The sequence below is a fragment of the Acomys minous genome, assembly GCF_964271855.1.
Source record: "Acomys minous genome assembly, chromosome: 9".
Taxonomy (NCBI): Eukaryota; Metazoa; Chordata; class Mammalia; order Rodentia; family Muridae; genus Acomys; species Acomys minous.
The window spans coordinates 74,483,891-74,502,629 of NC_140490.1; the positions used below are offsets into that span (position 1 = coordinate 74,483,891).

An 18,739-nucleotide genomic window follows, 5' to 3' on the forward strand; every position below is an offset into this window, starting at 1 on the left:
AGGTCTCTGCATTTCATTCCTACCAAGACTTCCCTTCATGACTATATAGTCTAAGCCAAATAAGTCTTTTCCTCCTCAAGTTGTTTTTTGTTATGTTTTTTAATCATGATGTGTGGTGCATAGTTATATCAACTTGGCACTTGGCACAAGCTAAAGTAATCTGAGAGGAGAGAACCTTAATTAATAAAATGCTGCCATAAGATCAGGCTGTAGAAAAGCCTGTACAGCATTTTCTTAATTGTGATTGATGGGGGACAGTCCAGCACACTGTATGTGGTGTCATCCCAGGGCTGGTGGTCTTGGGTCCTATATAAAACGCAAACTGAACAAGCAGTGAGGGGTAAGCCAGTAAGCAGCAGCCCTCCATGGCCTCTGCATCAGCTCCTGCCTCCAGATTCCTGCCCTGCTTGAGCTCTGGCTCTGACTTCCTTCAATAGTGAACAGTGATGTGGAAGTGTGGGCCAAATAAACCCTTTCCCTCCACATTCCTGTGGCCATGATTCTATCACAGCAATAGTAACCCCAAATAAGATGATCACAGGAGTAGCAAGCAAACTAAGACAACCATCAAACCCTTTTTATTTAAAGAGGGAAGAGTTTTGTCTTCTAAGATTTGTCCAAGAAGATGCCCAGAACTTTCTAGACTGTCTTCTGTTGACGTGACTATAACTGCACTGTCACACCACTAAACTGGACAATCCGTCACTGCAGAGGGCCTTCTTATGTGTACTTGAGTTTTTGCCTCATAGGAAATAAAATTATGGTCATTTTTTAAAAATATATGCTATTTGTTTGGGATTTTTAGTTATAATAACAGCTCTTTCTATAGATGCTTACAGAAACTAATTTGTAGCATGTCCTTTCATTATAAGGTGCAAAAACATTCAGAGAAAGTATAATCCAAGGAGTACTCTTAAATTTATAACTCATTTTTGTTATAATGGGTAGATATTTTTCTTTTGTGAGAAGTAGTCTCATTGGGAACCTAATTTGAATATTTCTTATTTAATTGTTACTTTGTTAATTAAAAGTTAATTCTGTTTGCAAATAATAGTTTCTGCTGACATATTTGACAAATCATCTCTGGTTTATTACTTTTCAAGAACTGCTTGCTTGTTCATAAACAATTTATTGTTATATGAACCAAGTCTTTTTCTATCTATCTATCTATCTATCTATCTATCTATCTATCTACCTATCTATCTACATATTTATTGTGTCTATGTGTACGTGCATGTGGAGTCCAGGAATCAACCTCAGATGTTTTCCTCAGGAGTCATCCCTGATTTTGGAGGTTATATTTCTAGGCCTTGGGGCCCACCAATCAGGCCAAGCTGACTGGCCAGTGAGTCCTAGTGCCCTGCGTGTCTCCACTCTCCCAGCACTGGGATACCAAGTGCACAACAGGCTTTGTACATGGGTGCTTCCAATTGAATTAAGGGTCTCAGGCTGTATAGTAGGCATTTTAGCATTTTACAGATAGAGTTATCTCTCTACTCTGTAGGAAATGCCTTGTTTTTTGATTCTGTGAATACCTGAGCACTGAGCCCCAAGAATTAAAACATATTCTATTTGGGACTCTTCATTCAGAATATGTGAACATATTGATGGAATCTGCTTACCTGAGGCTTATCCTTGTGCTGTCTTCTTAAAAACTCATGATCAATGGGAGGATACAAGGGATGGGATAACCATTGAGATGTAACAAGAATAAATTAATTAAAAATAAAATAAAAATAAAAATAAAAAGAAAGAAAAAAACTCCTGATCAAACTATGGTTTGAATTATGGTCATACAGAAAATATTTTGATCTCTTAAAAATGAGTAAACTTAAGCCCAGATCAAGGATGCTGCACTGTTTGTAATCCATTTTTTTGTATACTGGTACAGTAAATTTTCTTTTAATTTAACAACATGCCTTTGGCTTCATTTCATTTCCTTTCACATTTTTCATCTACTTACTTATAATTATCTTTTTTTCTTAGTTACTTACTATCATTTACTAGTTACTCAGCCAGGCAAAAATAGTTAAGTTCAGTGTATAAATGATCCCTTCCTGGCTGGTATGGGTTAAAGACAGTCAGCTTTGTACGGGGTAGAAGAAGAAACTGAGAAAATGTGAAGAGTCCCACTAGGGAGGAGGCAAGGTAGTCAGATACCTAAGTGTAAAGAAAATAGAGCCTTTCCCTATTGGAACCTATGAAATCAATGTCTGCACTCAAAAATCCCAAACAGCTGGTAGAATGCCTGCTCTTCTGAACACTGATATGTATCCCCACTGATGGGTAGCAGAAACACAAATCGTACAGTTGAATAAATCTAATGAAATGAGAAAAAACACATTGCATGGTCCTACTTGAAATCATTGTAATAGAATACTTCATCTTGCTTTTGAGTATGTTTCATGCATTGTTTCTGCTAGAATCCTGGGCTCTGAAATTATCAACACACTGAGTTTCACATTTTAGACACCAGAGAAATTTATTCAAAGCTTAAGTTAAATCATTCATTCTCTGTCTTTCAGAAAGTAATTTTTAAGGAAAGCAGGCCAAGATTCCTCTCCGTGATGCCGTGGATGTTCTAGCCAAAGAAAGCAGATAAAAATGGTGGATGTGTTAAAAGTACAATAGAAGAAGGCACCACAGCCTGAAGAGGCTAAAACGTGGTGGACCAGAGTGGCAGTTGTGCTGTGGGCATGTCACTGGGGCATTGACTTGATCTCTTTGATTGCTGAGACAGGACCCAGCCTACTATTGTGGCACCATCACAGGGTCCTGAAATGTGCAATGTTAGAGAAGCAGCTGAGAGCAAGCAAGCAAATATGGATGCATTTCTTTCTCTCTATTCTTGACTGTGGGTGTTATGTGACTATGGCCTTGAAGCCCCTTGCCACTACGATTTCTCTACTACGATGGGCTGTGGTATAGAAATGTGAGCAACAATAAACCCGAAGTTCCTGTTCTAAGAGTAGTTGTCACTGAAATGAAACAAGGGGAGACATGCAGTGGTTATGATAGAACTGCTGAGAAGATCCGAAGTGAGTGACTCAAGACTACTTCAGGAAGGGCAGTGTTCCATGTAAAGCAGACAGTGGGGCAGAGACACTTAGAAGGGGTCTCTGTGGCTGCACAAAGGGAGGAGAGTACAGTAGAGAGAGATCATGGTGGCCTCCAAGGAAGCTGGATGGGTGAAGTAGAGCCTATAGCCCACCGCTTAAAAAATAAAATGGGAAACACTTCATGGGACTTTGACTAGAAGAATAAGATTATTGGATTAAATTATTTGAAGGATGATTCTCCCTTCCTTGTTGAAATAGAGCGAGGGAAAGCACTGAGACAAAGCTGGCATGAAACCCTCACACACAAATTCAAACAAAAGGTGATGGCGGTTTTAAAAGTTGCTTGGATTCTGTATATACATTCAAGGTAGTAAATAGAATTATCAAATGGACTGGACATGACATATCAAAACCAAGAGGGATCAATATGACTTGATTTGGAAATGTGTACAAAATGTAACAGTCTTCAAGCTTTGATTCCTCTCTAATGATTTTTTTTAAATATTTTGAGTGGCCTTGTTTCCAAATCTGGAAACTCAGAAGATTTTGGTTTGGTTGTTTGACTTCTTCACATTCTTTTGGCAGCTATGTTCTGAAAATGGCACCATATGGTAAATACTATGGAGGATATAAAAATGAAAAGAGACAATAACATTAGAAATAATGATGCACCATGAAGAAGTGGATCAAAGGTTATGGGGAATAAAAGAGAAGATGTTCCTTTGGGCTGCAAGCAAAAAGAAAGCTACCCTATCATGTCATCTTTAATGTATCTTTGAAGACAATATAGACTTGGGAATTGCCCAGATGAGATGAATCTCAGGTTGTGCATCCCAGGACAGTTAGTGCTCTTTAGCAGATGGAGTGATTGAGGGGGAAAGGGTGAACAATTTGTTTTCATGTCGTGGGATACTGTGGACAAAGGAAGTAGGTGGCAGGAAAGATCAGACATGTGTTGGGGAGCTATTTTATGGGTGGGACTGCTGGGAGTTGGCATCTTTCAAAGATACACCGGTGCAGTTGCTGCGAGGGTGGTTTTGCTGCAGCTGAGATGGGAGAATAAGGACCTCTTAAAACCTCTGCACCTGCCCTGTATAGGCAACGAAGATGGAAATGTAAGGTCAGCTCTTCTGGCTCAGAGTGAACACACACTCAGTTTTTCAATACCATGACTGGGGCCTCATTGGGTCCAATCTTCTTAGACTATATCCGTGATTTGTATGATTGTAGAGAATCTTGGGAAAGAGGAGAAAAGGATGTAGGCAAAAAGTTGATTCCTTTAATAAGGAACCAAGATGGCCAGAAATTTATTAAGTTGCAAAAGACTTTCAAAGATTTTCAGAAGAATGTTCCAAAGCTCATTTGAGGTAAGAGCCACAAAGAGCCACCTGTTCCAGCTCTGCTCAGTTCCTCTTCTTAAACAGAATCGAAATGCAATCTGGCTCCTATGACTGGAAACATCTTCCGGTATTTCCCTTAATGGAGCACAGAGGCAGAGGAGGTGAGGAGAAGGTCACTACTTTGAAGGTCTATGAAGCTGAAAATGTTCTGGCTACAGACTTCAGCTGAACCAATTTTGTTTTCCATGGTGAAGTCTAACCAAACAAACTCTTGGGAATGCACCCAAGAAGCTTGTATTGAACACTAGGATTTTAGAAGGCAAAGAAAGAAAAAAAAACTTTGTTTTGGCAAAAAGCTCATTGTCAGCAAGGTGTTTCTTCGCCATTCTCAACACTTCCAGAAGTCTGAGAAATGGTTAGAAGCAAATATGAGTGTTGGGAGGAGGCTTTCCGGACAGCCTTCCTTCCAGCAGGACATTTTTCAGAAGCCTCAGTAGGAAGTTTGGGTCATGTTCTTGGAGGTGACACAGCCTGTTCACTAATGAACATGAATAGCATTTCCTTATGGGCCATATATTTTTCCAGTAGGAAATGGATAATCTACTATGACATTTCAGTGGATTGGAATAAGATGTATCTATCTTTGTTTATTTGTCAAGTTCCCTTATTCCTTTTTCAAATGAAAGATAAATGCCTTAATAGATTAGCAATCATGAAATGTATAAGTATTTATAAAACAGTACTGCTTTTTAACACCATCTGCTAAAGAGCGGTGGTATTTATTCAGCCACTGATATGAGAACAGATTTTCTTCTACATTATGCAAAGGGGAGGTACATCCTCGTACTAACAAGCATACACTTTGTATTTCGCCAGCCTAAGTTCTAATGAAATTCTTTAGCTGATAAGCTGTGTGATTTCGGATAACATCACTTAACATTACGTTCCTATTTGATGAAATGGTTTCATTATAGTCATACCTTTTAAAGTCATTTGGTTCATCTGACACAGTAATATACGGAAAGCATTCTGCCAAATGCCTAACATGTGTTACGTTTTTGATAAATAATAACTCTCATCGTGCAGTTTCAAAGTATTTTGAGTGCCTGGACTGAATTATTTTTTAAAAGGTTGCTTAGTGAAGGTCTCTCTGATTGCAACAAATAGGTCTCTGCACAACATTGAGGCGTAGATCACAATCAGGGTGGAGCACACAGTGTTTTTCGACATGCTGCGGTTCTTGCTCATGCTGCAGGTAGTGTCCGTTGCAAGTTCACAGAGCCTCGGGTTGCTGAAGCAGCTGCTGTCTGAGACGCTGTGGGTCAAACAAACTCACAATGAGCAAGTGTATGTTCTGGCCAGGAGGAGTAGACCAGTGTCATTCACGCATAAGGCAATGGAACTCATATGGTCTGGCCCAACTGAACAAGGGTCAAAACATAGAATGCAGCTATTTCTGAAATGTGAAAGCTGGAAATTTGTTGAACACTGATGGCTCTATCATAGAGCCATCGACGTAACTGAAAATAAGACTGGAATGGTGGCATTGAGTTAATAAAGTGAGTCAAGTGCTAGAGAATGGTTCAATGGTCGAGAACACTAAGTTCAGTTCCCAGTACCCACACAGGGTGGCTCCCAACCACCCATACCTCCAGCTGCAAGGACATCTGTTGCTTCTGAGCTGCACAGGCGCTTGCACTCACAAGTACGTTCCTCCACACAGACACCTGCAAGCATACAGAGTCAAAATTCACTACGATAGAAGGGACATTAAGTACCTCTGAACTGCAAGAGGCACAATGACCTAGCCAAGTTGGGGGCACATCCCACACGTTGCCTCGAGTTTCTGGAACGCCTGACCCCATAAGTAGTGCCATAGTTGGAGTTCTTTGGTTCAAGATGTCCCAAGCCATATTTATTCTGTTACGGCCTTCCTCCACGATTACATGCCATTTAAATGGCCTTATCTGTTTTTATCTCACATCTAATGGGTTTAATGTGTTCTAACTGTATGGTCCCATTTGGCAAGTTGGATGCTATGGCTGAGAGGCGCCATATAAAAAAATACTGTTATTGTTATAATGATGAATTCAAGCACTGAGGGGGAAGTTGTGAAATATTTTATACTGAGCTATCATTATTTTTAGCAAAATGAAGTTTGGCTTTTTACTGCACTGGTAAGCCCTGAAGATTAAATGCTCACTATCCACAGCATGGATCTTAGCAAAGGGCCAAAGACGTCAAAATGAAAACATTTTGAGATAATGTTTCATACATTATGTGACAGATGTCTGCTTTTGTATATTCTTGAAAAGTTAATACAATATAAGAAATTAAAAAGAAAAAAATAGTCAACAAAACCAGGCATATTTGGTTTCAGTTCTAGTTACTCTCAACGCCTCTGAGATCACACTCGCCTGCCATGTTAACTACCTAACCCTTGGTGCTGATCAGCTGCCATTTAGTGTGAGGTTGAGAAAGAGGCTGTTTCAGTGCTTTGGGAATGCATCATTAAGACAGGAGGTGCATGCAGTTCTGGAAAAGGGGACTGTTCAAGTCCCTTCCCTAAGGACGATGTGGTATTATGTTCCCGTTACTTGAATATTCATTATGGTTTCCCACATGTTTTTGGCTACCTCTGTTTCCTGCAACTGTTTGTATTATTAAGATGATCTGGCTTACAGATAAGTGGCTTGAGCTTGGATAAATGGTAGCTTGGGATGCTCACGTAGATTGGGTAGATCTCCTTTCAGCCTAAGAATTATGGATGTTTTCTGAAAGGAGGGCGAGACAAAACAGCCAGGGCTCTGTTACTAAAGGGCCTCAAACCACAGATGGAAAACTCCACATGGCTAGTCTGAGGAATTCTCTGTAGTGTGCCAGGCACTGGCCGCCGTGTGCCTCCAACCAGACAGACTTCCAGAGAGCACAACGAAAGCCTCGTTTCTTTTGGGATGAGTGGAAAGAAGGGCATTGGAACACGTTGCCTCACAGAAATAGGAGAAAGTGCTATGTGTCGATGCTGTTGCGATTCTATGACTTTCTACGTAGAAGCACTAGCAATTGACAAATTAATTTGAAAAGATGCGATATTAATAAATGAAGGTATCATAAGACCCTGATCCAGGAAATGGAAGAATATAGATTGATGGAACAACGAGCCCTGAAGCTTTCCTTGCCAAGTCTTGACTTAGGAACCCTGGATTCAGTTCAGTGTCGAGCTGAAAGAATTTCCCCCTCCTTTGTGCTGCCCTTATACAAAGAGATGTAGGAGACGTGTCTGAGTGACAGAGAGCTGGGGCTCGCGAGTGAGACAACCTGGAGCTCTGTTCCTCACTCTGTCTACAGCCCTGAGCAGGTGACTTCCCCTGCTTCTCCCACGTTCTCCGTTTTGCTAACTCGAGGTGGTGAGAGTGAGTTCTGGCTTCGTCCTAAGGAACAAATGAGCAAACACATATAGTACATAGAATGGTGTGTGGCACATGGCTAATGCTTGTTAAAGAAGTGAAAGGCATGTTCTCAAAGACCTACGCTCTAAAGGGAAAAAATGATAGGTTGGATCTATGCTGTGTGGGTCATTGTGATTGTCTGTTCTCTGTTTTCTTTTTGTTTTTAATTTTTAATTTATTATTTATTATAATTTATTTGTATCTTCCCATTCTTTCCCCCATCCCTCTTCCGCCCAATTCCCCTCCCCTAGACTTCTGACAGAGCAGGGGCAGGGCTTCTCCCACCATCTGACTGCAGCCTGTAAGGTCTCATCAGGATAGCCTGCATCCTCTTCCTCTGTATGCCCGCAAGGCAGTCCCTCCAAGGAGGAGTGACAAAAACCTCAGGCACCAGAGTTCATGTCAGAGGCAATCTTCACCCCTCAGCACCCCTATGTGGAGAATGACCTGTCCATCTGCTACATATGAACAGGGGTTCTAAGTTCTCTGGATGCATTGTCCTTGGTTGGTGCATGAGTTTGTGCAGGCTGCCCTGGGTCCAGATCTGCCATCCTTGAGGGGCTCCCTGTGGGGCTCTGGACCCCTCTGGGTCCTCCATCCTCCACTCTTCCAGACAACTCTCAGCTCTCTGCCTAGAGTCTGGCTGTGAGCCCCAGCATCTGTCCCGATCCCCTGCTGGGTGGAATCTCTCAGAGGACACCTATGTTGGGCTAATATCCACTTATAAGTGGATATGCCCTGCATGTCTTTCTGAGTCTGGGTTACCTCACTCCAGATGATCTTTTCTAGTTCCATACATTTGTTTGCAAATTTCAACAAGATTTCCTTGCTTTTAATAGCATGCCTTTAATCCAAGCACTCGGGAGGCAAAGGCAGGTGGATCCCTGAATTCTAGGCCATCCTAGTCTACAGAGTATGTTCCAAGACAGCCAAGGCCACACAGAGAAACCTTGTTTTAAAAAAAGAAAGCAGGGAAGGTAAGGATGTTATCATGCACATGTTAAATGAAATTGAAAAGGGCAATATTGGGAATAGGATAGTTTATTGGGGAGGGGGCAGGGAGATAGGGGGTAAAGAAGAAAATTAGCCAAAACAAAGCATACCTGAAAATGTCATAAGAGAAACTTACTTCATTTAAAACTTTCCAAAAAAATAATAAAGAGCTTCGACAGTAGAGAAAAGGCTACAGATACAACTTAGGTTTTGGAGGGGTTTTGCAGTTTTTAAAATTAAATCTAACTGAATTTATAGTTTAAATGTATCCACACCCTCTCCTCCCAGGAACCCCCTCGCTTTGTTCCCATTCATATCTATGGCCTTTTTTTTCTTTAATCATGTTTATGCACATACAAACTGCTGTGCTCTCTTAGTGTTTCTTGAATGTCTATGTTTCCACTAGTATTGGATAACCAGTTAGGGGTTCATCCCTGGGGGAGACTAATTCTCTTGCCCTCAGCAGTCACTCGTTGCTTGTAGCTCTTTGTGTACAGCTAGGACCATGAGCTTCCTCCCTTACACATTAGTGTGTACACTGATGGTATCATTGTTCAGGTCTTGTTAAAGTAGACATGCTGTTAAAGTTTCTTGGACGTAGCTTCCCTGTAATGCTTAGGAGATACAGTCTTGCGGCAGACTTCCTGTTCCTCAGGCTCTTACAATCTTCCTGCCTCTCCTTTCGTTGTATTCCCTGAGCCTTAAGTAGAAGTTGTGTTGTAGATGCATCAATTGCGACTGGGCGCTTCACAGTCTGTTGCTCTTTGCGTGTTAACGGGTTGTGGAAACCTCAGCATCATAGGTGTTGAGTAAATACAATTGCTTATATTGCTTTGAAATGAAGACATTTTAATGGCAAGTGACTACTATATAGGTACTGGCCAATTCATCCCTGAATTTGAGATTTAGAAAGCTAAAAGGTGTAAAGACTTAATCTTGGGTTGTCTCAAAGGTACCCAAACTTGGTATATCCAAGAGAATCCATGACTTCTTATTTGTAAAACTTACCCATGCATTCATCTCCTGACCTGGAAAGTGACTATGGCAGTTGTTCTTTTTAGGTGCACAGGATTTCCCTTCCATCTTTTCCCCCTAACTGTGTGCACTGGTTACTTTTCTAATTGCTGGGATACAATACTAGGACCAAGGCTAGCTACACACAGAACAGCTTGTTTACAGTTGTGGTTCCAGAAAGTTGGAGTCCATGATGGTGGAGCGAAGGCACGTGAGCAGAAGGGGAAAATTGAGGGTTCACGCCGTCGCCTGCGAGCACCCAGCAAAGACAGACAACTGGAACTGGCACAGGCCTATGATCTCGCCAGACTCCAGTGACACCCTTTCTCCAGCATGGCCACACATCCTAAGCCTACCCACACAGTGCCACTGCCAACTGGGGTCCAAGTATTCAAATGTCTCGGACGATGAGGGAAATCGCATTCGAACCACCACACTCCAGCCCTTGGTCCCTATAGTCTTGTGGCAACATAATAATGTAAAATGCTTTTAATCCATCTTCCAAAATCTCCACAGTCCTTCACAACCACAACACTTTTTAAGTCCCCAAATCACTCTTTCTTTTTTTTTTTTTTTTTTTTTTTTTTTTTTTTGAGATTCCAGGCAATGTCTTAATTTTAGCTCCTTATAAAATCTTCTCTGTGTCATTTCAATTTTAGCATATGTACTGCTGAAGCAAGCACATTTAATTTTTTTCTTTTTTTCCCCCTTTATTAATTTATTCTTGTTACATCTCAATGGTTATCCCATCCCTTGTATCCTCCCATTCTTCCCTCCCTCCCATTTTCCCCTTATTTCCCTCCCTTATGACTGTTCCTGAGGGGGATTACCTCCCTCTGTATATGTTCATAGGGTATCAAGTCTCTTCTTGGTAACCTGCTGTCCTTCCTCTGAGTGCCACCAGGTCTCCCCCTCCAGGGGCACATTTAATTTTTTTAATATTTATTTTTATGTATATGACTGCTCTATCTGCATGTATGCCTGCACACCAAAAGAGGGCATCTGATCACATTGTAGGTGGTTGTAAGCCACCATGTGGTTGCCGGGAATTGAGCTCAGGGCCTCTGGACGAGCAGACAGAGCTCTTAATCACTGAACCATCTCTCCAGCCCCAATTTATTTTGAGACAGGGTTTCTCTGTGTTATCTTGACTATGCTGGACTCACTTTGTAGGCTAAGCTGGCCTTGAATTCACAGAGATCCATCTGTCTCTGACTCCCAGGTGCTAGGATTAAAGGCATGTGCCACCATGCCTGGCTGTTCCCTATAAAATCTAAAAGCAAATTATATACTTCAAACACATAATGACATAAAATAGACATTACCATTCTAAAAGGGAGGAATGGGGCATAATGAGGAAATACTTGACAAAACATTGGGCCATATTGCTACCATTGATTAGTATGATATAAATTGTATCTACTCAAACATATGTAATTGTTAGCAGATATTGGTTAAATAATTTTTTGAGAGGACATAGACCATGAAGTCTAAAGATTAGAGATTTTTTTATTATTATTCATTTTTATATATTTTGATACTATTATTTTTCCATCCCCAGCTCTTTCCAGATCTTCCCCATCTCCCTACCAACCAAAGCTCATGTTCTCTTGCCCTCTGTCAAAATAAAAACTGAAGAAAACAATAACAAAATTCAATAAGTTAAACAAACAAAACAATAAAATTAAAACAACAAGAAGAAGAAAAAAAACATGGACTCCATTTTGTATTGGCCAACTACTCTTGGACATGGAGTATAGTTAATATACTCAGTGCCACTCCACTGAGAAAACTGGATTTCCCTTTGCCAGCAGGTACCAATCATAAACAGCATCTTGAGTAGAGATAGGACTTTGTGTCCACTTCTTCACTATGCTAAGATTTTGTCTGTTAAGACTAGAATTCTTATCCTGATTCTTATCCTGGTTGTAATACTGGGTAACCCTAGAAAACTACTTTGCATAAAGCTGCAGTTTTCTCACCTGTAAAATGTAGGCTGCAATAGTCTATACTTATAAACAAAGGGATCTGGGGACATAGGAAATCAAAAGCACTGTCCACAGTCATGAGTATCAAAGAAAAGAGGCCTATCGCCACTTATTTTTTAGGAGCCATGGAAAACAATGAAGGCCCACTAGCAAACACAGCCGATATTCCTCCAACATCCATCAGGGGTACAGGCAACTAACCAAACAATGTGATGTATTATTCTAAAATCTATGAAATAAAGTGTAAAGGTTAATGGTGGCTACTCAAATGGATATTTGTGGCATCAATCCACAAGTGCTGTTCTCAGTTAGCCAGAGCTTGTTCACCCCACTACATCCCAGGAAGAGCCTCTGTTGTCTGTGATGCTGTCTTGTAATATTTCATGTGAAATGTCAATGTATACATCTTTCCTTCATTCATTATGCTGTGTTTTCTGTTGACTAAATCTGATAATTCACCTTCTTTCCATTTCCTGGTAGTATTTGGTGTAGAAATTTTCACCATCCACATTCTTTTACTTCCTTCTGAGATTCTTGTCTGTTCTCTAAGAACTCTTGACTTCTCAGGGCCAGGTGTGGTGGCACACGCCTGGAATCCCAGCACTTGGGAGGCAGAGGCAGGTGGATCTCTGTGAGTTCAAGGCCAGCCTGGTCTATGAAGTGAGTCCGGGACAGCCAAGGCTACACAGAGAAACTCTGTCTCAACAAAGCAAAAAAGAAAAAGAAAAAGAAAAAAAAAGAAAAAGAAAAAGAAAAAAAAACACCATCAACAAAAATCCTCTTGGCTTCTCTATCACATTTTTGAAAAGTCTATTTTTACTTTTTTCTTTAAATGCTTAGAAATATCTTTTACTTATTTTCTAAATTTCTAATTTAGAATATAACATTTAAAAATTGTGTGCATTAAATATCCTATGCATAGCATTTTCATTTTGATTTATTTTAACTCATCTCTGATCGTTCCAGTGTTTTTTCTTTTCTGTTCTGTGTGGTCTCCATACTTCTGGTGATTTTTGGCTCAATAAAGAATGAAGGTCCATATACACAGCACTGGCTTTTTTCTGGGTGAGGTATTTTTTACTCCTTCTGAATCTAACATGAGCAATAATTCCCGAGTCAGGGCAGTTCATCTGTAAATACTTAATTTTAAGGGTGAGTGGGACACAGCTAGGACCATGGGGATCCTCAAACCTAGTAGTGAGGAGGGTTTCATAGGAGGCCAGCATTCAGAGAATGGCTTGTAGTATTCCCTGAGAATCCTTTTTGAACTATTTTTTTTAAATAGCTGGTTGATATTTTGTTTGTAGTTAAATACTGGCAGCCTCTACTTTTACAGAGCTTGTACAAGCAGATCTGAATGAGGTCAGCTATTTGACATGGCGACATCCAACCCTTCTGCCTTCAGTCCTGTTTCCAGTCGCAGTCTGGCCCTCTCATAACCACTGATTTTAAGATCAAAGACTCTGTCATAGTAAAGCAGCATAATTGTCATTCATCTCTTCTCGGTCTCCCAATGTGTAATATGTTTGTGTCCTCCCTTACTGGGCGGGAACCAGCCCTGACAAAACCCTCCTGTATGGTGCATTCCAAGAAAATGTGAGAAGGAAATGAACTCTGCTAAACTTCAGAGAAAAGACAACTTTAAGCATCAGTCATAGGCTGTCCTTGGTCTATAGAGGAGGCATGTGGTAGTAAAATACTGAATGTGGCAGTGTTAGGCCACGTCTGGATGCGGTCTTTGTCAAATGGTATGAAAGTAAGTGTTGTTGTTATTAATACAATTTTCCAAAAGACTTTTCTGTTGTACTGAAGGACATTCTGTTAGCTATGCTTGTTTGGGTTGATTTGTTCTTGTGAAGGTCTCAAATCAAGATACAGAGGAACAAGGATGCAGCTCAGTGACAGAGTGCTTGCTTGCCATGCCTAGAGCCATGTGCTCAGTTACAACTCTGAGAGAGAGGGAGAGGGAGAGGGAGGGAGAGAGAGAGAGAGAGAGAGAGAGAGAGAGAGAGAGAGAGAGAGAGAGAGAGAGAGAAGAAAAGAAAGGAGAGGAGAGGAGAGGGGAGGGGAGGGGAGGAGAGGAGAGGTGATAGAGAGATTAGGAAAAATTAAGACATTGAAATACAGGATCAGGGTGACCTAGCTTTGATCTATTGATCTATTATCCCATTGACCTCCATGGTTGATTTGGCTGACATGATTGGCTCGGTGGATCCCCCTTTCTTCTTTCATTATTCCATGTGTGTCCCTCAGAAAGATGCATAGCACTGTTATAAAAGATGACCTTTCTCAAAGCATGAAGACCAGCTTTTAGTCAAGGATTTATGGATAGTTAGTTGTGCTTTTGTGCTAGAATCTTCAACTAAATTCTCAACCGATAAGGCCTGGTGGGCATACAGAGGAAGGGGAAGCAGGCTATCCTATCTGGCTGAGACCTGATAGGCTGTGGTCATATGGTGGGGGTCTCTTTCTGTCAGAGGTCTAGGGGAGGGGTGTAAGTCACAAGAGGGAGGAAGGGTGGGAACGGGAAGATACAATTGAGGAGATAACAATTGCAATGTAATCTGAATGATTTATAATAAATTAAAATTTTTTAAAAAGTGATGAATATGTGCTGCTTTATAAATTCCTTCTTGGACAATTATTTAATTTGTAATCCTGAAGCCCAATCCCTTGAGATATAAAATATAGTCTATGTAGAATGAGTAAACAAAGATAAATTTTGTTGAAACACATTCCCAGATGCTAAGCTTGACTATTGAGGAGCAGAAAGCATCCTATTAGGAAAAGTGAGCACACGACTTTTTTTTTTAATAATAACACATTTTTATTGAAAATTAAAAATAATTCCTATTACATCTCATTTTCTATCCCATCCCATGCATCCTCCCATTCCTCCCTCCCTCCCACTTTCACCCCAATCCCCCTTCCCTATGACGGTGGCTGTGGGGGACCTCCTCCCCCTGAATATGGTACTAAGGTATCAAGTCTTTTCTTGGTAGACCGCTATCCTTCCTCCGAGTGCCATTGGGCCTCCCCAACAAAGGGACATGGCCAAATATGGGGCACCAGAGATCCTGTGAAAGTCAGTCCCCAGTCTCCACTTAGCTGTGGAGAATGTTCTGTCCCTTGGCTAGATCTGGGTAGGGGTTTAATGATGACTGCCCGTTTTGTCCATGGATGGTGCCTTAGATCAAGCAGAATCCCTGGGCTTAGATCTAGCCATCATAATGTTCTTCTTGTAGGTTTCTAGGACCCTCTGGGTCCCCCTACTTGCCTATCCTCTATATTTTCCGCATCTAGAGTCTCAATAGGATGTCCTCACCTCTATCCCCATTTCCTAGTAGGTGCAGACTTTCATGGGACCTGTCCCTTGGGCTAGTGTCCGGTAATAAGTGAGTATATACCATTTGACTCTTTCTGCTTCTGGGTTAGCTCACTCATTATGATCATTTCTAGTTCAATCCATTTGTCCCCAAATTTTGGAAAATCCTTGTTTTTAATAGCTGAGTAGTATTCCATAGTGTATATGTACCACAGTTTCTTTATCCATTCTTCTACTGAGGGGCACTTAGGCTGTTTCCATGTTCTGGCGATTATGAATAAGGCTGCTATGAACATGGTTGAGCAAATTTTCTTGTTGTGTGCTGGAGCATCTTCTGGGTATACTCCTAGGAGTGGAATAGCTGGGTCTTGAGGAAGCCCTATTCCCATTTTTCTGAGATAGCACCAGATAGATTTCCAAAGTGGTTGTACTAGTTTGCATTCCCACCAGCAATGAAGGAGTGTTCCTCTCTCTCCACATCCTCGCCAGCATGTGTTGTCACTTGAATGTTTGATTTTAGCCATTCTGATGGGTGTAAGATGGAATCTCAGAGTTGTTTTGATTTGCATTTCTCTGATGATTAGAGATGTTGAGCATTTCTTTAAGTGTGTCTCAGCCATTTGATATTCCTCTGTTGAGAATTCTCTGTTTAGTTCCATGCCCCATTTCTCAATTGGGTTATTTGGTTTGGTGGCATTTAATTTCTTGAGTTCTTTATAAAGTTTGGATATTAGACCTTTGTCAGATGCAGGGTTGGTGAAGATCTTTTCCCAGTTTGTGGGCTGTTGCTTTGTTCTTTTGACAGTGTCTCCTGCCTTACAGAAGCTTCTCAGCCTCATGAGGTCCCATTTATTAATTGTTGATGTTAAGGCCTGGGCTGTTGGTGTTCTGTTCAGGAAGTTGTCTCCTGTGCCGATGTGTTCCAGGCTCTTCCCCACTTTTTCTTCTAACTGATTTAGTGTCTCTGGTTTTATATTGAGGTCTTTAATCCATTTGGACTTGAGTTTTGTGCATGGTGACAAGTATGGGTCCAATTGCATTTTTCTACATGTAGAAATCCAGTTAGACCAGCACCATTTGTTGAAGATGCTATCCTTTTTCCATTGAATAGATGTGGCTTCTTTGTCAAAAATCAGGTGACTATATGTGTGCGGATTCATATCTGGGTCTTCAATTCGATTCCATTGATCAACCAGCCTATTGTTGTGCCAGTACCATGCTGTTTTAAGTACTATTGCTCTATAGTACAGCTTGAGATCAGGTATGGAGATTCCTCCTGAGGATCTTTTATTGTATAAGATTGTTTTAGCTATTCTGGGTTTTTTGTTTTTCCATATAAAGTTGAGAATTGACCTTTCAATGTCTTTAAAAAATTGTGTAGATATTTTGATAGGGATTGCATTGAATCTGTAAATTGCTTTTGGTAAAATGGCCATTTTTACTATGTTGATTCTCCCGATCCATGAACAGGGGAGATCCCTCCATCTTCTCAAGTCACCTTCAATCTCTTTCTTTAGGGACTTAAAGTTTTTTTCAAACAAGTCTTTCACTTGTTTGGTTAGAGTTACTCCTAGATATTTTAACTTGCTTGTGGCTAATGTGAAGGGTGTAGATTTCCTAATTTCTTCCTCTGTATGATTGTCATTTGTATATAGGAAGGCTACTGATTTTTTTGAGTTAATTTTGTACCCAGCCAGTTTGCTGAACGGAGCACACGACTTTTAATGAGACCATTTCTGTGGCTACAGTGCACACTCATGCCATCATTAGCCATGTGGCCTGTGCCAAACCTTTCCAGGCTTTATTGCAGTTATGTGAAGAAGGGGAACAGTAAAATCCATTGTAATCATTTTTGAAAGTATTGCTAGAATTCCTCTGTTTACAATGACTCAGTTCTGTCAAATAGCTGACAATAAATATCTTCATCCCTGTAAACTGCAAGATTCAGGAGAGAAGTAATGGCTTTCATAAACAATAGCCAGCAAGCTTTGTGTGTTATTATGGGTTATAGAATGCTTACTTAGTGTTTTTGTCTGTTGTCTCAATTAAATCCTTACCTCAAGTCTGTGTGGCAAACATTATTATATTACAGTTGTGGAATGCACAGCTAGGAGAGAGTAAGTAATTTGTCCAAGATGGTTCTGTTCAAATGTATAAATCTCAAAGCCCTAGCACAAGTCTCCTGAGGGGAAGCTTCATCACATAGCCTCTTGTACCAATAAAGACCAAGGGTAAGAGTCTGAGTCAGGGTTTGATATACATTAAACTGAACTTTAGAACTGTACTATAGGCAGTGAATGGCAGAACTCGGAGTTACCTTCATTTTGGGACAGGCTATTAGCTGCAAAGGCACACAGGCCACACTCTGTGGTGACTGTGCTCTTGAGCCAACAGTTTTTTTCAGGTGAATGTTCTACCCCAGCAGGTGTCTGTTTTAGGAGGGGCAGCTTGTGAGCACATCAGACAGAGATATGCAGCCCACTGGATGCTGGAAAGTCACTACACATTTGGATGAACTTGGGTCAAGAAAAGCTATGTAGGTACTGGAGAGATGGCTCCAACATTAAAGATTAGGCAACCAACCAAAATGTCAAGAAAGCCCAGCCTCCTCCATGCCAAAAGAAAACAAAAATATGGCGCATGGGCAAGGGCATAAAGTAGCATAGAACATCTTGGAGTCCTTTGAAAACACTCCATTACTTGCCTAATTAACTTCCCAGGGTCAGTCATTAACAGGCTTTCTCATTCCCTTCCCTTGACAGGTCCAGCTGTGAGATACAGCAAGTTCAAGATGTCAGAGGCAAAGCCTCCTCCCCTGCTGGGACAGCACACAAGGCAAGTCCTGAAAGAGGTCCTCAGATATGATGATGGGGCTATTGGGGAGCTACTCAGCTCTGGTGTGATAGAACAGCAGGAAACCGAGTGACCAGAATGATGGCAGCAGAAGACTGGACCTGGCAGCCCAGATAATGCTCTGTGCATGCCCTTCCTCAGTCTCCATCCTACTGCAAAGCAAAGTGAGAGAAGAACAGCAGATTTTCTGCCCAGCATCTCTCGGGTAACTTCAGAATTAAAGTCTAGTGGCCATCTAAAAAACCTATTATTTTGACTTTTTTCCTCTAGAAAATACTTGAACTGTTGATTTTTAGACTTTGATTAATTCTAATATTTTCATCCAAAGGAAGTGATGAATATTTAGTGATGGAATGTTGTCCTGGTTTGATTTCTCCACAATGTACACATGTATGGAAACATCAAATTATAAACTGTAGTTTTGATTTGGCAATTGAAAATAAAACAAAACATTAAAATATTTTTTTCTGGAAAAAGCCCTCTTTATTCTAATTGCCTTAATGCCCTAAAATGCTTGCCTGTCGCACCCACACAAGCCTGATAAAAAGCAGAACTCTTGACATTTCTACTTGTACATAAATCCTCATTTAAATCTTTGTTAGGAAGTAAAAGCAGAAAGCAGAGTGACAGTCTCTGTGATTGATTTTAAACAGTATAACTTAATTTCAAGCCCACAAACCCTTTGCTAGTCTGTAATTTAAACCGTGGACTTTGTGAT

General features: G+C 40.8%; 1 protein-coding gene across 4 annotated transcripts in view; it reads left to right on the forward strand.

Annotated features, from left to right (window-relative positions):
* SUGCT (succinyl-CoA:glutarate-CoA transferase) overlaps nucleotides 1–18,483 on the forward strand; it is a 701,020-nt gene extending 682,537 nt beyond the window's left edge. For 3 of the 4 annotated variants that reach the window (XM_084796224.1, XM_084796223.1, XM_084796225.1), the window contains one exon: nucleotides 17,931–18,483. In XM_084796224.1, the coding sequence (XP_084652350.1) occupies nucleotides 17,931–18,094 (164 nt within the window). In that variant the 3' untranslated portion in view covers nucleotides 18,095–18,483. The remainder of the gene's footprint in view (nucleotides 1–17,930) is intronic. The other variant, XM_084796226.1, reaches the window with a different exon arrangement.
* The last annotated feature ends 256 nt before the right edge of the window (nucleotides 18,484–18,739 follow it).